Source organism: Hemitrygon akajei, chromosome 5, assembly GCF_048418815.1.
Source record: "Hemitrygon akajei chromosome 5, sHemAka1.3, whole genome shotgun sequence".
In the NCBI taxonomy this organism is placed as follows: domain Eukaryota; kingdom Metazoa; phylum Chordata; class Chondrichthyes; order Myliobatiformes; family Dasyatidae; genus Hemitrygon; species Hemitrygon akajei.
Genome location: NC_133128.1, coordinates 68,105,772 through 68,131,848, shown reverse-complemented (window position 1 = coordinate 68,131,848; position 26,077 = coordinate 68,105,772). Strand labels below are relative to the sequence as shown.

At 37.5% G+C, this 26,077-nt stretch overlaps 1 protein-coding gene across 1 annotated transcript in view; it reads left to right on the top strand.

Moving 5' to 3' along the window:
* Positions 1 to 26,077, top strand: part of LOC140727211 (cilia- and flagella-associated protein 47-like) — a 596,979-nt gene that overhangs the window by 528,217 nt on the left and 42,685 nt on the right. The window contains exons 58-61 of the mRNA XM_073044476.1: positions 3,727 to 3,876; positions 15,575 to 15,743; positions 17,945 to 18,106; positions 23,614 to 23,782. Coding sequence (XP_072900577.1) covers positions 3,727 to 3,876; positions 15,575 to 15,743; positions 17,945 to 18,106; positions 23,614 to 23,782 — 650 coding nt within the window. The remainder of the gene's footprint in view (positions 1 to 3,726; positions 3,877 to 15,574; positions 15,744 to 17,944; positions 18,107 to 23,613; positions 23,783 to 26,077) is intronic.

Genomic DNA, 26,077 nt, shown 5'->3' with positions numbered 1-26,077 from the left:
AGGATATTTGTTTTCAGTGACATGTCATCAATCATTTATAAGTTGGTTAAACTGCAGCACACAGCTCAAACTATTAAATCACAGCACTGCAGTTCAAACTGTTTACAAATTCTGAATTGACAATTCAAACTGATTTTTATGGAAATTTATCCTTACTTGGCATATACAGTTCTTAAATAACTGTAAACCTATAAACAAAACAAGCATAAAGTAAATAGCATTGACTACAATGTTTAAGATTGCTCTGTTGGTATATAACTAATTCATATTTGTACACATCCCTTTATGAACAATTACTTTAATTTCAATCTAACCAGACAGGGAATATGTGTTATTTATTTAGCATACAGCATGGAGTAGGCCCTTCTGGCTGTCTAAGTAGTGCTGCCCCAGCAACCTCCGACAACCCTGATTTAACCCTAACCTAATCACAGAACAATTTACAATGACCAATTAACCTACCCAATACATCTTTTGACTGTGGGAGGAAACCAGTGCATCCAGGGAAAACCAGAACATTCTACAGGGAGGACATACAGACTCTTTACAGAGGATGCCTGGATTGAACTCCGAACTTCGACACCTCAAGCTGTAATAGTATCATGCTAACTGCTACGCTATTCTGGCGCCATAATTGGTGGATGATATATTGCATGTATTCTTTTGTCCAAGCAAACATTATCAGGGTTTTACCTAAAGAACAGATTTTACCCAAGCACAAAAAAATACAGATGTCATTAAACTGGGAAGAGTGCAGAGGAGATTTACAACAATGTTGCCAGGACTCAAGGGACTGGGTTATAGAAGGAGTTTAAGCATGTTGGGATTTTTTTTTATTGGAGCATGGGAGAATGAGGGGAGAGCTCGTAAAGGTGTATATAAATGAACAGCATAGATCTGGTGAATGCACACAGACTTTTTCCGAGGGTTGGGGAATGAGAGCACCTAGGTTTAAGGTGAGAGGGAAGAGATTTAATATGAACTTGGAAGACAACTTTTTTACCCTGAGTGTGGACAGTATTAGGGTATGAGCTGCCAGAGGAAGTGGTTAATGCAGGTACATTAGCAACATTTAAAAGGCACTTGGACAGGCATATAGATGGGAAAGGTTTAGAGGGATCTGGGTCAAATATGGACAAATGGGATTAGTTTAGATGGGAATGTCAGTTAGCACAGATCATTTGGGCAACAGGACCTGTTTACCTGTTGCATGATTCTATGACTCTCCAAGTTTTTTTTATCTGTAATACTAGGTACAGTATACTCATTTATAAGTATACAGTTCATGCCTCTGCCTAATATTTTTATCCACTGCAAATGGATATCAAAAACTGCTTTTACTTTGTTTCTCCCAATCTTCTGCCAAAATTATTGTGACAGATCAAAAAAGAGGAATTATTGTTCTAGATTTTTCTGTGAACCAAATCATATTGGTCAACGCCAAAAGTACAAAACAGCTGAACCTCAAGTGCAATATGGTACTTATGAAATAACCACACTTTCATTAATGGAACATTAAGTAAATATAATCTTTATTTGTGATAGTTGGCTTGAAACTTAACATGTGACTTGTTTCCTTAAAGGAGATGCAATTTAATCATTTTTAAAGTAACACCTTTACATTTTTTTAATATACATAAAAACATCTACATCTACCATGTTTTAACATATGTTGTTTTTAATTCAAAACCTCTAACCAAGACCATTCACTGCCAGAAGTTATAATTTCCTCAAAAAGACACACCAAAATTAAAGGTTATTGCAGTTCTTAAAAAAAATACTCAGATTCTTTAAAACAAAAAGGTGATGTTGAATAGCTTTTGAATTCATCTGTGGTGGTTTTCATATGAAAGGTGACTTACATGAGATCTTCTTCAGCTCCCATTGGCAATGGACGTATACCAAGTATTCTTTGAACATAAAGGCATGCTGCACCATAGCCTGATGTTATTGCTGATCTAGTTGTTACGTACTTTAAAGAAGGATCAACTAGAACAGTTATTGGTTAGTTGAACCATTTAGAAAATATAATGATTCCACTTGGAAGTAAATGAATATTCTAATAAATGATTGCCTTGAATTGAAGCCTTCGTAAGATACTTCTCCTTGTCCAGAACAGTAAAACTGAAGAATATTACCTTCAGTTGAAGGGGAACAAATACAACAATTCCACAGCTCAACTCAAAGATTTTTGTGGCATTCCTTAGCCAATTGCCTTAGAATTCACCACTTCTATATGAACAGAGAGTGGCAGAACAAACAATTAATTGTCTCTCATCAAGACTTGTCAAACACTGACATATTTTGACGAATTGTATGTTCTGAATCAAGTCACCCATCCCATCATTCCTGTGTTTGCTGAACTACAATGTCTCCAGCACCATTTTACTTGTAAAATTCTCCCTTTTGTTTTCAAAACACTTCATGGCTTCATTTAGAATCAGGATTATGGCTATTATCACTGACATACACTCAGTGGTTACTTCATTGTGTACAGGATTGGAACCCAGTGTGGTCTTCTGCTGCTGTAGTCCATGCACTTACAGATTTGACATGTGGTGCATTCAGAGATGTTCTTCTGCACACGTGTGGTTATTTGAGTTACTGTTGCCTTTCAGTCAGTTTGTACCTGTTTGGCCATTCTCCTCTGACTGTTCTCATTAACAAAGCATTTTCACCTACAGAACTGCCACTTACTGGCTGCATTTCATTCTTCGCACCATTCTCTGTAAATTCTAGGGACCATTGTGTGTGAAAATCCAAGGAGATCAGTAGTTTTTGAAATATACAAACCACCCCATCTGGTGCCAACAATCATTCCAAAGTCAAAGTCACTTAGCTCAAATTTCTTCCTCATTCCTTTCTTCAGTCAGAACAACAACTGAACCTCTTGACTATGTTGGCATGTTTTTATGCATTGAGCTGCTGCCACAAGATTGGCTTATTAGATATATGTGTTTAATGAACAGGTGTACGGTACTTAATAAAGTGGCCATTGAGTGCATGTCATGAAATTTGTTGTGTTGTGGCAGCAGTACTGTGGAATACATTTTTTTTAAATCACTATGTTACAATAAGAATATGCATATAAAAATAAATAAATGGCGCAAAAGAAGAGCAAAATACTGAGGTCATGTTTATAAGTTCATGGACCATTTAGAAATCTGATAGCAGAGTGGAAGAAGCTGTTACTGAAACATTGAATGTGTGACTTCAAGCTCTTGTACCTCCTCGTGGATGGTAATAATGTAAAGAGAGCACATGTTGGTTGGTGAAGGTCTTTCACTTCTCCAACACTACAATCTAAGATCTCTGCTGTTCACACATTTAGAATTTACCCCATCCCAGATTTTCATCACTCTACCACTGGTCGACAAGTCAGGCTTTAAGTATGAGGATTACCTCTATAGTTCTTAGTCTCTTAATATCTTTTTGCACTTCTCAAATGCTCAAGGATTTTGTTCAATCATTCATCAGCTTGATCTAATAACTTACGTTGTTTAGTGATGAATTTTGTTTGATCGCATTTATGTGAAGTGCTTTGGAATATTTTATTATATTGAAAATTTTATATGAATTTAGGTTATTGTGCTTATCTTATATACATCTAAGCAAATGCCATAAAATACTCATATTCAGGAGCTGCAGAGATTTTTGAAATGTACTGTTAAAATTTCTGAGCAAGCCCCTAAAATCTGAAAATAAAAATGTTCTTGTTTTCCCTAGCTGTGATCCAGTGCCAAGCTAGACAAAGAATAGAAAAAACAATAGAAATTGTCCTGACTGGTGCAGTTCCTGGTTCTTCACAAACAGTAGCAACGGAGACTACAGCTACTGTTCATACTTGTGATCATGAGGAGATTCAGGAAAACAATGGTAAGTTGCAGAGTTCAATGTAGTAGTTTTCTGTCTATCTTCTTCCTCTCATTATAAGAAACAGCCAAACATTGCATGGCATCTCATGAAATGTTTTTTTTTTCATATAACTAACCTTAAAGCTTTACTGGCTGTATAGATATCAAAAGACATGACAAAATTCTTTGTAATTCTAATTGCTCATAGTATCTTGTTGTCTACCAGGGTATATTTTCTCTTTTAAAATGATTTGCAAATACACCAATAATAGTTATTCTTATAACAACTTGGGCTGAAACGCAATCAAGTTTATAAAATTCACAGAAATATTTATGGAGCTTTAATTCTCACTGCCTGTTGCATTATTCCAATAAATCCATGGTAACAGCTATGATACCCACTGAGCCTTAAGGTGTCAATTAAAGACCTAGTATATTCATATCAAATGCTTTTCAGCAGGCAAATAAGTAATAGGCTTGTGGACTTTGTACTATTAAGTATCATGGTTGATAAGTATCTCCTGCATCAATAAACGTAAGCTTTTGTATTTTATAAGATTCCCCCATTGCCCTCACTATGACCCACGTAACTCTCTTGATCACCAACACATTCAGGCAGGCAATGAGCAATTTCAGGACAATGGAACATCTGTCTGGTCTAATAATGTTGTGGTTGAGTATAAGATCTTAAATTTCACTTGGGAAATGCTTTCCTGATTATTTAAAAACAAGTATTTCTCAAAAAGAAACCAACATCAGCAGATAGATTATTTGGCCAAAATATTACATAGACAAACAACACTCAAGAAGTGTTATTATAAAAATGTTAATAACATTAGAATGAGGTTAGGGTGCAACAAAATGAATAGAAAAAAGGGAAACATTTGAAAGTGGTAAAATGAGCACAGTAATTCTGAAGATTTATGGCTCTTCCCAAACATTCACTGTTATGGCTGGAAAAAAAATACAAAGAAGACTATATAATAGGATAAATGCCAGTTGTATCAGATTATAATCTTCCACTAAAACACTTGTTTCCCTGATGTGAGGGTCCTACATCAATGTTACTTGATGTTAGCCTTCAAGAGATTGACCATACAAACACGTATCGAATTATCCACTTGCAAGTATTATGCTAGTCTTAAACAAGTGAACAATCCAGATTATCCATTTATTTAAGACTTGTATAATACTTACATGAAGAGCCCAAATTAAATACTAAAACTTGATACATTATCCCTTCAAATTTTACATATAAACACTTTGTGCACAACAGAATGACTGAAACACACAAGAAAATAATTATCTGCCTATCACCTCCCCCAGTGACCCTCCTCCTTCCCTTTCTTCCATGATCCACTCTCCTCTCCTGTAAGATTCCTTCTTCTCCTGCCCTTTGCCTTGTCCACTTATCACATTCCAGCTTCTAACTTCAACACCCCCCCGCCCAGCCCACCCTTTACCTACCATCTTCAAGCTCTCCCAAACCCCACCTTCTTATTCTGGCTTTCTCCCCCTTTTCAAGTCCTTCTGAAGGGTCTCAGCCCAAAAACATCAATTGCTTATTTGTTTCCATCGATGCTGTCTGACTTGCTGAGTTCCTCCAGGATTTTTTTTTTGCGTGTTGCCCTAGATTTCCAGCATCTGCAGAATCTCTTATGTTTAGCATGGCTGAAAAGAAAGATTGGTTTATTTGACCTGGTGCAGTCAACTACCAAGAGGAAGAATCACTCCAGTACATAGCTCTCTGTATTACCGAGACTTCAAATAATATTCATTTTAGTGTGTATATAATTCAGCAGCTATGGAAGATATACAGTAAATGATAATGCATATGGATCAACTTTCATTCTGAGGGACTTGTAACCGATGTCACCATCCATTACCACAGCAGAAGAATTTGTTATGTTCTGAAATGACATGGGTAAACCTGGAAGTATACATGGTGTGGCTGCTTTAATGGTTATTCCAGTTATCTATTTTCCATGGAATGTTCCCTTAATGTTTACCAGCACAAAGCAGATGGACCCATCTTAGCAAATGTAGTTAGGTTTTCTTCCCTGAGCACAGTTTAGTTTGTTTAATTGACTGTGTACTGACACAGAGTCATAGAATTATAGAGAACTACAGCACAGAAATAGGCCCTTCAGTCCATATAATCCTTGCTGAACCATTTAAACTGCCTATCCCATTAACCTGCACCAGGACCATAGCCTTCCATATCCTTACCATCCATTTACCTATACAAACTTCTCTTTAACGTTGAATTCGAGCTCGCACTTGCTCTGGCAGCTCATTCCACACTCACAACTCTCTGAGTGAAGGAGTTTCCCCTCATGTTCCGCTTAAACTTTTCACTTTTCACCCTTAACCCATGACCTCTAGTTGTAGTCCCACCCAGCCTCACTGGAAAAGGCCTGCTTGCATTTACCCTATGTATAGCCTTCATAATTTTGTAGACATCTATAAAATCTCTTCTGAATCTTCAATGTTTCAAGGAATAAAGTCCTAACCTATTCAGTCTTTCCAGATAACTCAGGTCCTCCAGACCCTTAACATCCTTGTAAATTTTATTGTTGGCTGAAAAATTTAAACACAAGCAAGCCTTCACAGAAATGGAAAATTAGTATTTAAACAAATGAAAAGGAGTAGTTCAAAGTACATCTATTATTGAAGTATGTATCCTTTATACAACCTTGAGATTCACCTCCTTACAGGCGGCCACAAAACAAAGAAATCCAATAGAACCCATTTTTAAAAATAAGCCCGTCAAACACTAAAAGTGTAGAGAGAAAAGAAACAAATCATGCAAACAATAAAAGTAAGCAAATAGCATTCAGAACTGAAGTTCGTGGAAGTGAATCCACAGACACAAAGCCAGGCATCACTATAGCAGATTCAAGAGCCCACTGAGGCCACAGCCTCAGTTCAGCATAGAGATGAGTATGCCTCATGGAGCAGCAAGCTGAACCAGCCCATCTCACGCCTTTGGCCCCAACACCCTGAACTTTTCAAACTAGTCCGGCACTCAAATCAATCAAACCTTGGGTCTGCCCTTGCTCTTGGGTGTGGGCTCTGCCTGAATTCTGCCTCACCTTACCTCATTTCTGCCACATACAGTTGCCTCCAAGTCCACTCCAGCAATGGAAAAACAATGGCTCATTCCCCACTCTCGGACCTGAACCCTGCTGCCTCAATTCAGCCCATACACACCATGCCACAACTGATGCACCATCAATAACTCTCTGAGACGGGAGGCAAGATATCGGCTTTTATTGACTGGAAGAAAGAACAAGCAGTAATTGACTACCATACTACATCCTGGAGACTGAGGGCAGGGCTCAGGCCTCAATCGCCTTTATACCGGGGTCTGTGGGAGGAGCCACAGTCAGTGGGAGGAGTCACAGGTGCAGTCAGCAGGGGGGCGCGTCCAGAAAGGTATATGTAGTTCACCACAACAACCATCCTGCACCTTCAATATTTCAGCTCACATCACAAAGAATGCCATTGTACAGACAGTACAAAAATTCATTTCCAAAACAGAAGTAACGTGCTATTGTTTGTAGTGATTGTTTGCCTGAAAAAAATGTGATTAATAAAGTAGTTATTTCTTTGTTGTAAACCATAATCAGAAGACCATAAGATATAGGAATAGAATTAGGCCCATACAGGTTCTGGTTGAAATGTTTTATACCTCAAACCAGACAAAAAAACATTCTGTCAGTCTCTGTGTAATTTTTATTTGCAGTGGTAAGGGAACATGGTTCAAAGGCTATGGGACATTCACTTGTATCGTGCATAAAAGGTAACTTAACTGCACCAATACCATAGAGCTGTCAAGACAAGTATCTCTGGATGATATTGATCATAATGTATGAGTACAGTGTCTGACATCACCATTTCCTTCATATTTTTGGAAAGCAACCTCACACTGTCTTGTCTATTGCTATTTCTTCCTGATCTGCGGCAATGAGTTCAAGGGGCGGAGCACAATAGCCAGGTTTGGAAGGAACCTGTTATAGTAATTGACAGATCCTAAAATGGACCACAATTGTGGCATGTCCTTTGGTCTTGGGGCATCCATCACAGCTTTAATTTCCTCAGGTAACTTGTGTAAACTTTGTGCATCAGTGGGGTGATCACTGTAAGTGATGCTTGGTTTAAAGAATTCACACTTGTGTCATGCTTTGAGCACACAATCTTTGAATCTTTTAAACACTGTTTTGACATTTTGGAGATGTTCCTTGTCTTCTTTACTGGAAATAATGATGTCATCCAGGTAACACTGAGTGCCTGGGCAGCTTTGCTGCACCTGGTCCATAGCTTTCTGCCAGAATGTGGGTGCAGATAGATGCTACTCCAAAAATAAGACTATTGTAGCAATAAAGCCCTTTCTCAGTGTTTATGATGAGAAACATTTTGGACTCTTCTTCCATCTCCATCTGTAGGTAGGCCTCAGCAAAATCCACTTTGCTGAAGTGTTTCCCTCCAGAAAAGTTTGCAAAGATATCCTCTATCCTGGGCAGAAGGTATTGATCTACTTTCTGTACTGGGTTGACAGTGACTTTAAAATCACCACAAATCCTGACAGACCTATCCTTCTTGGCTGCTGGGACAACACGGGTGTTGCCCATGGGCTTCACTTGACTTTGAAAAAAATTCCCTTGGTCTCCATGCGATTTAGCTCACTGGCTACTTTGTCACAGATGGTAAAAGAACCGGACGGGCTTTGTAAACTTGGCTGTGATATTTTCATTTAACACTATTTTACCCTTGATATGTTTGACTTTTCCAATGCCACCCTGGAACACTGCTGTGGCATCATCCAGTACCTCTTAATTTGCTTTCAGTTGACCCTAGTACAGGAGATGTGGCATACAAATAGTGGATGAATCTCCAATCAAGTTGTAGTTATCTCAGCCAATCATGACCCCAGAATGCTGGCCTCTTATTTTATAGCACATGCAAGCTCAATGTGGCTTGTTGGTTGTTTTATACCACTGTTAAAAATGTCATTCTTACAGGAGTTACTTTTTCTCCAGTGTAAATTCTTATTGGATATCTGCAGGCTTCAGTTCATTATCTTTGAAATGACACTCAAGCTCAATTTGTGGAATGACCAAAACAGATGAGGCAGTGTCCAATTCCATTTTAATTAATTTGCTGTTCACATCTAGTCACTTGTTAATTTGTCACATTGTAAATCTCAAGGCTATCCAGTTAGACCATAAGACTATAAAACATAGGAGCAGAATATGCCATATGACCCATCAAGTCTGCTCTGCCATTCAATCATGGCTGATCCTTTTTTTTCCTTCCTCAGCCCCAGTCCCCTGCCTTCTCCCTGTTATCTTTGATGTTATGTCAAATCAAAAACCTAACAAGCTCTGCCTTAAATACACCCACAGCTGCCTGTGATCACAAATTCCACAAATTCACCACCCTCTGTTTAAAGAAATTTCTCTGCATCTCTGTTTTAAATGGATGCTCCTCTGTTCTGAGGCTGTGCCCTCCTGTCCTAGACTCCCCACCATGGGAACATCCTTTCCACATCTACTCTATCTAGGCCTTTCAATATCCGAAAGGTTTCAATGAGATCCCCTCTTCTTCTAAATTCCAGCGAGTACAGACTGAGAGCTATCAAATGTTCCTTGTATGATGTCCCTTTCATTCCTGGAATCATCCTTGTGAACCTCCTCTGAACCCTCTCCAATGCCAGCACGTCTTTTTTTAGATGAGGAGCCTAAAACTGTTCACAATACTCAAGGTGAGGCCTCACCAGTGCCTTATAAAGCCTCAGCATCATGTCCCTGCTGTTGTATTCTAGACATCTTGAAATGAATGCTAACATTGCATTTGCCTTCTTCACCATTAACTTAGCCTACAAGTTAACCTTCAGGGTGTTCTGCACAAGGACTGCCAAGTCCCTTGTTGTCTCAGTTTTTTGCATTTTTCGCCATTTAGAAAATAGTCCGCACATGTATTTCTACTACCTAAGTGTATGTACGTGCATTTTCCAACATTGTATTTCATTTGCCACCTTCTTCCCCATTCTCCTAATTTGTCTCAGTCCTTCTGCAGCCTACCTGTTTCCTCGATACTACCTGCCCCTCCATCAATTTTCGTATCATCTGCAAACTTGGCAACAAAGTCATCTATTCCATCATCTAAATCATTTTTATGTTGCACAAAAAGAAGCAGTCCTAACACCAACCACTGCAGAACACCACTAGTCACTGGCAGCCAACCAGAAAATGATCCTTTTACTCCCACTCACTGCCTCCTACCAATGAGCCAATGCTCTAACCACACCAGTAACTTTCCTGTAATGCCATGGACTCTTAATTTGGTAAGCAACCTCATGTATGGCACTTTCTCAAAGGCCTTCTGAAAGTCCAAATTACAATATCCACTACATCCCCTTTATCTATCCTACTTGTAATCTCCTCAAAGAATTCTAATAGGTTCATCAAGCTTGATTTTCCCTTAAGGAAATCCCTGAAAGATGCTAACTTTATCCTACCTTGTTCTGTGTCACGAAGTACTCGATAACCTCATCCTTAACAAGTGACACAGTTCTGTGTCACATTCATTATTATCAAACTTTTCATCAACAGCATATAGATTAGTGCCCTTTTGCAACTGCAACTTGATTTTTTTATTTTTTTCTCTTCCCTGTGCAGTCCATATATTTTTATCTTCCTGACATGCGTAGTATGTGTCCTACTTTCTTGCCTTTTTTGCAGGTTTCACCTTTAAACCTGGATTGGTGTGGTATATATGAGCCCCTGCCACTATGGTAACACAATTTTTTTGGCCAGGCCAGTTTGGACGTTTTTGTTCACTCTTACTTTCATATCTGACTACAACTCAATTGTGTCTCTGGCTGTTTTTTCTATTGATACAGTGATTTCAACTGCTATTTTCCATATAAGTTGTGCTTCAGTTAGGAGCAATTTTTGAAAGCTTTCTTATAAGATTCCACAAACTAAACAATCTCTCAGTACATCATTAAGCTCATCACTCAACTGACAATGCTCAGACAATTTCTTCAATTCAGCCACATAAGCTGAAGTGGACTGTCCTTCCCTTCGATTTGACTTATGAAGCCTAAAGCGTTCTGCAATCAACAATGGTTTTAGATAGATAGATAGATAGATACTTTATTCATCCCCATGGGGAAATTCAACATTTTTTCCAATGTCCCATACACTTGTTGTAGCAAAACTAATTACATACAATACTTAACTCAGTAAAAATATGATATGCATCTAAATCACTCTCTCAAAAAGCATTAATAATAGCTTTTAAAAAGTTCTTAAGTAGTTTACTTAAATACATTAAATACAATCAACCCCGGCACTTTAACATATCTTACTCCTGGCGGTTGAATTGTAAAGCCTAATGGCATTGGGGAGTATTGACCTCTTCATCCTGTCTGAGGAGCATTGCATCAATAGCAACCTGTCGCTGAAACTGCTTCTCTGTCTCTGGATGGTGCTATGTAGAGGATGTTCAGGGTTTTCCATAATTGACCGTAGCCTACTCAGCGCCCTTCGCTCAGCTACTGATGTTATACTCTCCAGTACTTTGCCCACGACAGAGCCCGCCTTCCTTACCAGCTTATTAAGACGTGAGGCGTCCCTCTTCTTAATGCTGCCTCCCCAACACGCCACCACAAAGAAGAGGGCTCTAAACATTAGAACATTGGTTCTAAATGTTCCTGCATTACATTCACAATATCAGCAAATCTTATTTCAACTGGTTTGGTTGGAGCTGTTAAACTTCTGCACAAACTCTATGCTTTTCCACCCATTATTTCTTTTTGTTTCAAAATACTGTTCAATTTGTTCACTATACGTCATCTAGTTATTTGTTGTGCAATTGAATGTGTTGATCTTTCAGGTGCAGCCAGCTACTTCTACTTTTAAAATATTTATTATTATGATCACCCAGTACTCATTGTTTATGAGCCTATCGCATACTAGTTGCTTGCTGATTTTGTCCACTTTTTGCCTTTTTTTAAAATGAAACATCTCTCTCCCGTTCCAAAGAAAAAATGTGTTGCACTTCAGTAGTCATCTTGGATTTATTTTAAAACTTCCTCATCGCCAATGTTATGTTTCCTAACTCCAGAAACTAGTTGAAAGAAAAACACAGGAGCTGAGATATGTTTTGTCTACTTTGTTTTTTACCTTTTTAGTGAGGTGCTCACATATGACCTGGTGGTCACACATATGATATATGCTATTCATATATATTACCTCTTATATATAGCCCATATTGAATTATACAAACAGACAAAAACATGCTTCGTCAAACAATATATTTACAATATTACTCAAATATTACTGAATATTGAATACACTACATTGATTGACTTCTTGATCTCCCAGCTTATCTCGTAGTGGCCCGTGCAATTTATTTGTCCACCTGCACTTCACTCTCTCTGTTACTGTAACAATATATGCTGGATTCTGTTTTATTGTTACTACCTTGATGTAATTATGTATGAAGGATCTATCTAGAAGATACACAAACCAAAAGCTTTTCACTGTATTTCAGTATATGTGACAATAATAATAACATAAACCAATCCTTATTAGCAGCTGCAGACCAATTGTTTAATTCAACATTCCTGCTGATTCACTTGTGCTGCAGACTGATCCAAATTGATTTCCAGTTTCTTGTTCTATCCCAAAAATTGCATAAACAATACACTTTTAACAAATCTAGGAGTATTTCTGGCCCTGGGACAGATAGCTGGTTTTGTGTGTTTCTGTGCATTTGCACTGACCATGAGTAGTGTTCTATCAATTGCTGCCTGCAATTATTCATCTAAATTCAACTCTCTTAATTCACAGTAGAATCACAGAAAACTAAGATGGATTTAATGGTTTAAATACAGAGAGAGTGCTGAAGGGTGTCTATCTTCTGAAGTCTGAACCCTTGAAAGTCAGTGTAAAAGCATCTTGTGTACCAGCACTTTTTTTTTGTTGTTCTCATAAATCCTTATCAGCATTTCTCTCAGACCTTTTGTCAAGGACTTCAATCTCTGTAGTGTCCTCTTGAAGCATTAATTTCCTGAATACTCCCAATATTTTATTCCACAGATTGTTGAGATGTAGATCAAAATCTCTTAACTTCCCACACAGTGAACTCTGGATTTCAAGTACGTTGCCATGGGGAATTGCCAAGATGAGGCCAGGCATTTCCTCATAAAAGGAAAAAAGAAATATTTGTATTAATGGTGTCTGCTCCTTTAGATTGAATTAATGAAGAAGAATTAAATGAGCTCTGTTACAAAATGCAGGAACTTGGGAATGTAACTTAAGTTTCTATTCTAAACATAATGATTTTGAAACTGCATTCCATTAACTCTTTAATAATTAACTAATTCGGCCAAATTGGTTGGGTATTATTTTAGCTGTTATTTCAATGTCAATTATGTTAAAAAAAATTTGAAATTGGTGACGAATGAATTTCGTTTCAACAAGTTCAGTGTTTCTGCTCAACTTTTCATACGATGGATTTCAAAGCTTGATTATGATTAATTGGACAGCTGACATAGAAAAAATCAGAAATTCAGCAGATTCCAGTTAATTGAGCAATCAGTTAATCAGGGCAGCCGCTTATTTGGGACAACTCTTAAAGAACGAAAACTAATGGAGAAAATTGCCAGGATTCTCTTCACTTACTTGGCATAGTATGCCACTTAAATGGGGTAGGAGTCTCTTGCCGAACAGTTTCTAATTAGCATCAGATGTAATGCACTTGTGTGGTTGTTAGAGCAACCATGCTTAGAGCAAAAAGTTTTAAGATATCATCAGTTGCATGTGCTTGTGTTCAAAAAGCAGTGATTTTTGACACTGATATTTGGCAAGAAATAAGCAGTAAGGCAACTCAGAATTGTTTTGCTCACTGTGGTTTCAAGCATTCAGGTTTCAGATGCCGGGAGTGTAAATGAAGGCTGTCCATTATCTGCACTAGGTGTCTGTGCTGATTTTGTTCATTTACAGCAATCAAAAGAACACAGCAGTGTACACTGGAATTCCTCTGTCGATAACTATTAGGAATTAATGCATAGTTTTATAATACTGTAGTAGTATTTTTAGTGTTCTGTATTTCATTTAAATACATAATTTGTTACTCAGTTAAATGGCAGTTTGTCTTTTTTATACTCTTTAAATTATTTCTATTAATCTGTCTAATTGGGGCAGCTATTTAATTGGGCCTAAGTGTATTGGTCCTGATGTGTCGCAGTTACCTGGAATCCACTGTATTGTCCTTCAGATCACAAATATCCAAAACATTCCAAGACAGTTTTGCTTTTTTGGAGGAATTATGTACTAATAATAAAGACAAACTGTTTTAACAGGAACCAGATCAAGGATGTGGCAACACACACAAAATGCATCTGCAGATTTCTTTGTGTTTGCAAGGATGTGGCAAGCCCACTTTCAGTGAGATCTCCTGCAACTATTATGCAGCACTAATGTGACACCTCAGCAATGGCAAAAGTCACTTGTAGTATAATATTTGATCCACCTTCTTAAAATTATGTTCATCTCTTACAGTGGTGCACGGGAGACACAAATAATCTCACAATATTGTCTTTACAATAATCTCATACTTCCACTTTCCCCAATAAGTAAGCAGATTATTGCTGGAACAGAGCTACATTCTTATCCCTGTGCTCTGGATTCTTTCTTTACTCAGATGGTCATTTCCCATTCATCTCGCCCTTTAGTCTTTGGTACATAGCACATATCTAACCGGCGTACATTACTGCAGCACTAACAAAATACTGGAGGAACTCAGCAGGTTTGGCAGCATCTATGGAAATGAATAAACAGTTGATGTTTCAGGTCGCAATCCTTCTGCAGGACTGAGAAAGAAAGGGGAAGATGCTAGAATAAAAAGCTGGGTGGGGGTAAGGAGACTAGCTGGAAGGTGATAGGTGAAGCTAGGTGGGTGGGAATAGTCAAGGGCTGGAGAAGAAGAATCTGATAGTAGAAGAGAGTGGACCACAGGAGAAAGGGAAGGTGGGGGACCCAGGGGCAAGTGATAGGCAGGGAAGAGGTAAAAGGTAAGAATGGGGAATAGAGGAAGTGGGATGGGGGGGGAAATATTTTTTACTGGAAGAAGAAATCGATACTCATGCCATCAGGTTGGAAGCTAGCGAGATGGAATAAAAGGTTTTGCTCCTTCACCCTGAGGATGGCCTCTTTTTGGCAGAAGAGGAGGCCATGAATCGACATGTTGGAATGGAATGAGAATCAGAATTAAAGTGTTTGTCCACTGGGAAGTTTCACCAATGTAGAGGAGGCTGCATTGAGAGCTCTAAACACAGTAGATGACCCCAGCAAATTCACAGGTAAAGTGTTGCCTCACCTGAAAGGACTGTTTCTGATTCCCATTCCCAGAGTTATAATCTCTAAGGCAATCCTATGTTGAATTCAATGCTAACTGACAGCCTCCATAATGGCGCTTGTGCCAAACTATTGTATATTGCTGTCTGCTGTTCTTTTGGATTCATCTGCTGCATGGAAAGGGGTAGCATGCTCTCCATATTGTACAGCTCAGGCTTGTGTATCATGTAGATAGTTGGGATGTGACTCCATGGTCAACCCCCACCAACAGAGGGCCTTAAGTTTCAGAGCTGGGTGTTTGCATTATAAATTATATCATAATTTTTTCCTATTTGCCTTATATAATAGGTCAGAACATGGATGAATTTTTTTATGAAATTCTGTATGAGACAGAGAAGGCAAGAGTTCAGATGGAGTCTACAGTTGCAATAAGCTTTGTGAAAAAGGAATGGGACTCACAGACTGGTGTTGTCATGCTGACCTTCAATATCGTTTTTGCCCCTCCCAAACCAATAAGGTGAGTGAAGTTAAATTTGCCAATATTACCAATGCAAACTTTGTGAGAAAATAGCAAAAACTTTATTTTTTAAATCCATGAGCAATTTATTTTTAATAATTACTTGTTGGCAACTGGTAAATCTACTATTAAACCTATACTAGTGAATCTATTCAGAAACCCCTGGCTGAGGTGTTGTCAAATTGCTCTTTGATGTAGTAATATGTGTGATCAAGCTGGACAATAAATAAAAATATAGATGGGAGAGATTTTAAACATGTTGCACTTTGTGTTGCTGTTGTGTTGATGGCTTCACCATCTATGACGAACCTTTACGTTTGGTCAGCTATATTTTGACATAATTCCATCAGTGGATCCTGCTTCTTAAGGCAGAAAATTCTTTTAATATTGTAGGACCCAGTTTGACATTTAATTAAGACTTCTGGACTTGCTCCATGTGCATTCCAATAAATTTCTAGATCTAGGTTTGAACAGGCTCATAAATGTTAAGTTCTATGTCAATCTTGTAGAGCTTGCAGGAGTATTAGCACAAAAATAATGTTGACCTCTGCCACTCTGAGGCCTGCTGAACAATCATGAGTCACTTTCCTATATTTATCTGAGTCCAGCTGTTGGCAATGGACAATCTTTCTTTGAAAGTGAACATCCAATTTTCTGATGAACTGTTTAAAAGTCAATAGTTGATCCTTAACACTCCTTAATATGAATATCATTTTGTCTATTTGAATAAAATAAATATGGGGGTATTTTGTGGATGAAAACATATCTCCAGCTTACTCTTGAAGTTAAAGAATAAATTTCTTCTTGCTTATAGCTGGAGCGCTGAACTCCCTATCATGAAAAATAAGTGTCCATTCACAAAATGTCCATTCATGAAAAATAAAATTTTAATGTCCATTAAAATCTTGTAAATACTATTGAAAACTAATTATTAATGTAGAATTCCCAAAAACATAATCTGAGCCTCAGCCATCTTGACACCATCCACTCAGCAATCATGAGCTATGTTCCCATATTTATTAAAGTAGTTACAATGGTGTAACAAATTGATGTGGATTTTTTGGCCTATTCATATACTACAGTTTATGTTGCTGAAAGAATTGCTTAAAGTGTTATTATGTTTCATCGCTCTGAGGAAGTGGTAATGAAAGATACTACTACATAACAACAGAGCTGTCCTACAGTTATGTTCTGCTTGAAACCATCTATATCAATTACAATTAAAAATTGTATTTGTACTAAAGCAAGCCAAGTATAAATGTCTGTTGCCCATGCTTAGAAATGAAGAACTTCTCTTCTGTTTGAAAATAATCAGTTGGGGCAATCTTTTATTTTTGATCACACTCAGGAAACAATCAAATTATAATCAATTATACTTAATTTCAAAGTCATTAATTCTACCATTTCTGTTTTGTAATGGAATGCATTGTGACCTCTCCCTGCATCATATTCTTATCTGGAAATAAATTGGATGAGATTTCAGGAAGCATTTCAAATCTCTGGAATGTGCCTGCAGCAGAGTCTGTCCTTATTTTTATTAATTGACCATTTTTCAAAGTCAAAGTTCAAAGTAAATTTATTATCAAAGTGCATATATGTCACCATTTACAATCCTGAGCTTCCTTTTTTGTGGGCATTCACAGTAAATCCAAGAAACACAATAGAATCAAGGAATGACTGCACAAAACAGGACTGACAAACAACCAATGTGCAAAAGACAATTGTGCAAATACAAAAATAAATTAAAGAAATAATAAATGGATAGATAAATAAGACAAACAAACAAATAAACAAGCAGTAGGTATCAAGATCATGAGATGAAGAGTCCTTGAAAATGAGATCATAGGTTGTGGGAACATTTCAGTGCTCAGGTAAGTAGAGTTGACTGAAGTTATCCCCTCTTGTTCAGGACTCTGATGGTTGTGGAGTAATAACTGTTCCTGTTTTGTTATATCTGAAAAGTTAACCAACATAACCATCACAATAATAATAGCATTGAATGGATGAAATAGATCAATACCAAATTGCCATTATATGGCATAAGTCATTATTTCTTTTTGATGTAGCTGAGTGCCTTTTTATGCCAGGGTAAATATTTTAACTTCGTTAAAGAACACTGAAAATGCCCACGTTTCACAATATGTCAAACACAAATGCATTTCATATAATTACATTATAACCATTTTATAATTTTAATTTAGCCAGCCAACAATGTTGAAGGTGCAATCTGCTACAGGTGGAGTCTGGAAATTCCCATTGCTGTTTACTGCCACTGAGCCACAGGTAGACGACATCATCAATATTGAAACAATTGGGCTGAATAAAGAGTCTGTTGTTTGCTTTCGGCTTACAAGCCAGACAAGGTACTGTAATAAGTTCTGATTACTTGTAGTACTCTAGAGTTAAATATCCTTAATGCTCCACAAATAGCAAATTTGTTATTGTAAAATATGGATGAAACAAATTAATTTCTGAGTATACAATAGGTTAGATTTTGACTTCAATAGTGAAGGAACAACAGTAGTTTTCATTGCATACTGTAAGTATTTGCCTACAGACTTTCTATGGATTTTGTACAAGGACTGAATATGCTTAGGGAACCATTTCTGTGTAGTATTCCCCTGAGAAGATGAAACTTCTCTGAAGAGGGGAAACTACAATATTTCCTGACAACCAATTGAGTTGGACAACCTTTACTGAAAGTGTAGACATAAGTGTTAGAAGTAAGCAATAAGACATTCTCGAAAATTTCATCTGCCAAGCAAGATCTATTGAGAAGAACTAAGTTATTAATAAACACCAGAGTTTATGCAGATGCAGGAAATCCAGGGAAGTTCAGATAACAGACATAAAACGCTGGAGGAACACAGCAAGTCAGGCAGCATCTATGGGGAGGAAAAAGCAATTGATGTTCTGGGCCGAGCTCACAATTACTCCTCTATATCTTTTTATATTTTTGCTGTAAATCATAGTGTTACACTAGATTTTTGGCCCTATTTTAGTAAACTCTGAGACAGGATGGATAAATTATCAACTCTAAATTCTCTTGCAGTCCAGATGAAGGGTCTTGACCTGAAATGTCAACTGTCCATTTCCCTCCACAGATGTTGTCCAACCCATTGTATTCCTCCAGCATTTTGTTCATTGCTGTAGCTTCCAACATGTGCAGTCTTTGCTTCTCCAACTCTAAATATACTTATAACTTCCAGTGATCTCTGTCTTAGAGCCAATGACAAAACATCCTTAAAGACTGTGAACCATCGTAAGGCATTAGACCCCAGTGATATTCCTGGTTGGATACTGAAAACTTGTTCTGACTAACTGGCTGGTCATTTTTGTCCTTCAAGAACATTTTCAGCCTCTTTCTTCTGTGGTTTGAGGTTCTCACCTGCTTCAAAAGAGCAGCAAGCATATCAGTGCCTGAGAAGAGCAGGGTAAGCTGCCTCAACGACTATCACCTTTTAATACTCACATGCTTTGAAAGGTTGGTTATGGCTAGAATTAACTCCTGAGCAAGGACCTACTGCATTTCATCTACTGCCTCAACTGGTCTACAGCAGACACATTCACTGGATCTCTACTCTGCTTTGGAGCATCTAGACAACCGCAAGACATACGGCAAACTGCAGTTTATCAAATAGGCAGCCAACACCATCATAACATCACTACTAACAACCAGGTGTCAAAACCTGAGCTTCTGTACCTCCTTCTGCAACTGGGTCTTCAACTTCCTCATTGGAGAACCACAGTCAATCAGATCATAATAATATATCCTAGTCTATCAGCTGAGATACCTTAAGGATGTGCGCTTAGCACACTGCTCTGCTGTCTCTGTACTCAAGACTGTATAGCTAAATGCAACTTAATGGCAACTATAAACTGACTGTTGACACCTCTGCTGTTGGTAGAATCTCAGATGGTGATGACAAGACTTGCAGGAGTGAGATAGATTGGCTGGTTGAGTGTCATCACAACAAAAGTCTCACACTTAGTGTCAGCAAGAAAAAGAAATCCATTGTGCACTTCAAGGGAAGTTGGGAGAACACAAACCAGTTGTCATTGTGGGTTTAGTGGTGGAAAGGATGATAAGAATAGTGTTCTTGGACATCAATATCTTAGAGGATCTATCCAGAGTTCAACACATTGATGCAATCATGAAGAAGACATGACAAAAACTCTTGGGAATTTGAGGAGGTTTGTTTTGTCACCACAGACAAAACAATTTTCTATTGATGCAAATTTCTATTGATGTACAGTGGAGAGCATTCTGCTTGTTTACTTCACCACTTGGTACAGAGGCTCCAATTTACAGAGACCGCAGAGGGCTGTAGACTCAGCCAGCTCCATCACGGATACAAGCCTCCCCACCATTAAGGACATCTTTGAAGGTCTGTGCCTTAAGATAGCGGCCTCCATCACTAACCGTCCTTACAATTGAAATATGCCCTCTTCTTGTTACTGCCACTGGGGAAAGGTACCAGGAGCCTGAAGACCCATATTCAATAATTTAGGAACAGTATATTTTCCTTCCACCATCAGATTTCTAAATGGTTATGAACCCATGAACCTCGTTATTTCTATGTGTTTGCACTATCTATTTACTTCTATTTAATTTATTGATTTTTATGTTTTTGCATTGTACTGCTGCTGCAAAACAACATATGTCAACGACAATAAATCTGATTCTGATTCCTCAGTCAGGTACTCTTAAGACCTCTGAAACACAATTCCTTCCCTCCCAAAGATGCAGCTTCATTCAGCAGATTATTTGTTGGTCATAGATCCTTTTAATTGATTTTAGAGTGGAGGTCTATTATTGTCATCTATATCCTTTCTTGAAAGTTGTCTTTCTTTCATTATTTTCTGGTCCAACACATTAATGGTCTAAAACTGTATTCCAATGGGGATATCGTGCTTGTTCTTCAGAATCTTTCAAAATAAATGGTAAGTGGATGGGTGGGGAGGTTATAATTTTCTAATGTTCCACAGGTTATGAAGCAAGTCCAAGAAAAAAATAAAAGAATTTGATCATTTCAAGAATTTGTTCCTACCTGCATTTCTACAATCAAGGATCAACTTTATTCACCATGTACATTTACAAAGTTTGTACATGTATCAGGAATTTTCTATAGTGTGTTGGCACAACATGCAACTAAAAACATTCAACAATTATAAAGAATAAAGAATTATGTGAAATATAAAGTTATACATTAAAGTACAGGTATGGAATAAAATGTGCATTAATACATACACCCAGTGGCTAATTTATTAGGTACACCTTTAAACCTGCTCATTCATTCAACTATTTAATAAGTCATTCCTGTAACAACTCAATACATAGGTTCAATTGTTCAGAAAAAAAACATCAAAATGGGGAAGGAATGTAATCTAAGTGACTTTGACCATGGAATAATTGTTGGTGCCAGATAGGGTGGTTCAAGTATCTCCTAATAAACTAATGAGTTTACAGAGAATGATCAGAAATACAAAATACACCAAGTGAATGGCAGTTCTGTAGGCAAAGGGATCTTGTTCACTGGATTTCACTCACCCCCCCATTGAACTATGGACTCACTCACTTTCAAAGACTCTTCATATCATGTCCATGATGTTTATTGTTTATTTATTTACCTTTTTTTTTCTTTTGTATTTGAGCAGTTTGTTGTCCTTTGCACATTGGTTGTTCATCTGTTGTGCTGGATGTGGCCTTTCATTAATTCTATTGTGTTTCTTGGGATTTACTGTGTATGCCCACACAAAAATCAATCTCAGAGTTGTATATGGTGACATATATGTACTTCAATAATAAACTTACTTTGGACTTTGAACTTTATTAATGAGAGAGGTGAGAGAAGAATGGTCAGACTGGTTCAAGCTGACAGGAAGGTGGCAGTAACTCAAATAATTACATGTTACAACAGTGGTGTGTGGAAGAGCATTTCTGAATGCACAACTCATTGAACCTTGAAGTGGGTGCCTATAGCAGCAGAAGAACATGTAAATGCCAGTATTTATTTACAATGTAAACAGCATTATCAAAAGTGGTTTAAAGTGTTTACAGTGCAGTGATAGGAGTAATAGATAGAGATGGATAGAGGGGATGGAGGGGGTGCTAACTAGACTGGTTGATCAGAGTAATTGCCTGGGAAAAGAAGCTTTTAAGATGGTGTTAAGTTTTTGTTTTAATAGCCCTATAGCACTTTCCAGAAGGGAGCTTTTGGAAAAGACAGTTTTCAGGAAGGTAGCGTCCACAATTATTTTTTTCTGCCTACTTATTTGTCCTGGAATGATGGTAGACAGCAGTCAATGATCTTTTCTGCAGACTCGACAGTTGCTGTAGTTTTTGTATATTGTGAGAGGATGCTGCATCAAGCCAGACAGTAATGGCTGATGTGAGGGGATCTCTATGAGGGCTGTGTAGAACTGTACCAGCATGTTCTGGGGAAGATATAATTTTACCAGCTGCTGCAAAAAGTACATCCTCTGCTGAGCCTTTTTGTTAATGAAGGAGATACTATTCTCCCAAGTGAGACCCTACAAAATATTGATGCCCTGGAATTTATGGGTTTCTCCAACTTTCAGCATTCTTCAGGTTCCAAACCTCTTTGATGGAATCATGGGAAAATATAGCTTCAGTAAGTCATTTGACATCTGAACCAGACTATTGAAAGAGAATGGAATTAATCCCATTCCTCTGCTCTGTTCATTTCACTGAGAAACACTTCCTTTTTCAAGTAGACATTTGATTCAACTTCAATCATTTCATTGCACCGAAAGTTACTTACTTTGATTGTCTTAGGTTCTTTGTCTATTATTTTAAATCAATGACCTCTGGTACATCAGCACGGGAATCAGCTCTTCAAGTATTTGAATAATCTTTCAAATTTTCTCTCAGCCTATAGCAGTAAACAAGAGTCTTTCTTCTCTGGTACTGTTCAACTAATTTGTGTCTTCATTCATTCTAGGACTGGGCCCGACCAGTGTTTAACCAAGTATAATTCCATTACTTTTGTTCTCTGTACCTCTGTTCCTAAGCCAAGAAACCCATATAGAACATAGAAGATAGAAATCTGCAGCACATTACAGGCCCTTTGGCCCACAATGTTGCGCCGACTATGTAACCTACTCTAGAAACTGTCATATACCTCTGTAGATCAAGTGAAGTTTTATAACCAGTCTTTCAGTGAGCTATTAATGATGATTACCAATAGAAATAAGAAAATCTTGTATATACTGGAAATCTGAAATAAAAACAGAAACAGCTGGGAACATTCACCAGAATTAGAATTAACATTTCAGGACAAAGACTGTGTGAACTGGAAAAAGTAAGGAAACAAGTTGGTTTAAGTTCCAGAGAGGGTAAGGGAGGGAGGAATTGGACAAAAAGATGTAATCTTGATTGGGAGAGACTGGGGTTAACATTGTGATAAGTGATGATGAAGCTAGCTAGTTAATGTTAATAAGGGTTATTAAGAAAGATAGAAAAAAAGTATCTGTACAGTGAAAAAAATAACTGAGTTAATGTTACACATGGATAATGTAAAAGAACTGGCCAGTTGTGACAGAGAAAGCTGTTACTTTAAATGGTTAAATTCAGTGTTAAATCTGGATGGCTGCAAGATGTCAAGATGGAAGTTGAGAACTTGTATTTCAAGTTACATTGAATCTCTTTAGAATTGTGCAAGAGGCAATAGACAGTGGGTATGAGATGATCAATTGAAGTGACAAGCAATTGGAACCTAGGGTAGTCCTTGCAGACTAAGTGCATCCAATCTATATTTGGTTTTAACAGTGTAGAGGAGATCACATTGTGACTTCTAAGTAATTTTTGATTCTAAGTAATTTTTGACTCATTCCCTTTAACTTTTAGGGATCCCATGCCATTCACAGCACACTTCTTACCTTGCAGTGATCCAGAATTTGAGGTATCACCTCAGACTGGAGAACTGCTTCCTCTTGGCTCATCTGGGACATTAATTACTGTTGGATTCACTCCACGAATGTACAGCAAGAAATACAAAGCAAGACTGCTCATCCAGGTGAGTGCAATAGACAGAAAATACATAGCATGATATTCTAAATTTGCCAATGCAATAAATAGTCCAAATCCCTTAAATAGCTCAAAATGGTGTTACTTTACTTTGTAAAGCAGATGATATATTTTACCATTTTTCTTACTATTAATGTATTGATTGGACATTAATATCAGTTTTAAGAAATGGGTTTGATTCTCATTTGAATTCATTGAGTACTATGAATTCATGATTTATATGTAGAATGAATGTTCTCTTTACCATATGCAAATAAAAGTCTCTAATTTCATTCTGAAAGCATCTCTTTAATGTTTCTTTTATATCCATCCAAGCCTCTTTACAAATTCCTGAAGTGAAATTAACAATTTAATGTTGCTAGGGCAGCAAAGGAGTGAGTTTAATAATGCAGCCTGTCAATTGCAAAGCAGTGCCTTACATTTAAATGAACTCATCTAAGATAGTAGATTTACAACCATTAGCTAAAAAACTTTTACTTTGCCTAGTATTCTAGACCTCCAGAGGCTTCAGAAATAACAAAAATACCTGAATATTATAGGATCTTACAATAGGTAAAAGCCTCCATTCTTTTAGAAGAAATATAGCTTTATTAATACATGTGCCAATATATGATAAAATTATACTTTGTCTGTTTTGAGAAACATTAGAAGGCATTAGGATGAAGAGAAAATCAACAGAAGTGTGTTTTATGTGACTTCTGTCTTAAACAGTATGCCTCAAGCAATAGATTTTATAGTGGAGTGTCAAAATGTATTAAGCTGTTATCCACACTTGCTGGTAATTTTTTTGTTCCTTGCATTAAAATTTTGTTTCTATTTTGAGTGAAATTATCTTGTTTTCTCTAACTTGGTATCAACTGTCTCTTCTTCATACACATGTGGAGTTAGGATTTCTTTTGGACCACCATTGCTGTTAACAATCTTATAAAACAAAACACTTATAAGATGTATTATCGCTGGTCAGGCCGTCATTTATTGATCTCCCCATTTTTACTGAGAAGGTGATAGCAAGTTACTTTCTTTAAAGATTACAAGTCCTTGTAATGAAGATACTTTCATGGAGCTGTTGAGTAGGGAATTCCAGGATGTTAAGAATTCTACAAGAATGTACAGAAATTAAATTCTTCTCCCATTCTGCAAGTTTCCTTCCAGTTGAAAGTCCAACAGTCACTGAAAGTGACACATGATGAAGTGGGTGATGAAGGAGACACATAGGGTTCTTCCCTTCATCTGCCATGGGCTCGAAAATTAGAGTTGCACCGCTTGTGGAATAACATGTGCAGTTCTGGCCACCTCACAAGCCAAAAAAAGATGTGATAGCACTGGAGAGAGTACAAAGGAGATAACCAGTCTTTTTAGTGGATTGAATTATTATAGTTATAAGAGAGGTGGGATGGACTGTGTTTGCTTATCCTAGAACAGAGGAGAATGAGGAATGACTTGATAAAGATATACAAGTAAATGTGTTGGAATAGGTGAGAACCATTTTCCTGTTTTAGTGTGTCTAAAACTAGAGGCATAGGTATAAGGTAAGAGCCAGTACATTTAGAGGGGATCAGAGAGGGATCTTTTTCACACTCTGGGTGGTTTCTGTCTGGAATGTGGTACCTGAACAGTTGGCAGAACACAGGTACTCTCAAAATATTTGGGAAGTATTGAGACAAACGCTTGAGTTCCCAAGCCATTGAAGGCTATGGAACAAATTTGAGTAAATAGGACCTGTACAGATAAGCGCAATGGTTGGCTGAAGAGTTTCTTTTTGTTGGCATGATCTCAATGCATAAAACAGGTTCTGGAGTTCCTTTACTCCAAGGATCTTCCAGTGGCTTTGGCACACCTCTACACGGTTGCTGCAACCCAGAGACTGGTCAGTCACATAACTCTATACATAGTGACTAGTGGAGTTCTGCAGGGCTTAATATTAGGAGCACAACTTTACGTTGGGAGCCGTTCAACTATTAATCTACGAACCCATATTTCCCAAGGATGTACAGTTTGATTGGTTAATTGACCACTATAAATTGTCCCTCATGTGTTAGTGAGTGGTGGAACCTGGAAAGAGTTATCGAGGATGTGGGGGAAAAAAACAGTTCATTAACATAGGATTAATATAAATGGCTTTTGATTGTTTGAACAGGCATGCCAAAGGGTCTTTTTTCCATTATCTATATGCTCTATACTCTGTGCTGCTCTTATCTAGCAGGACAAAGGAAGTAGGTACACTGGAAATAAATTGTCAGTTCCCATCTAAGTCTAACATCACTCTAACTGAAAAAAATGTAGG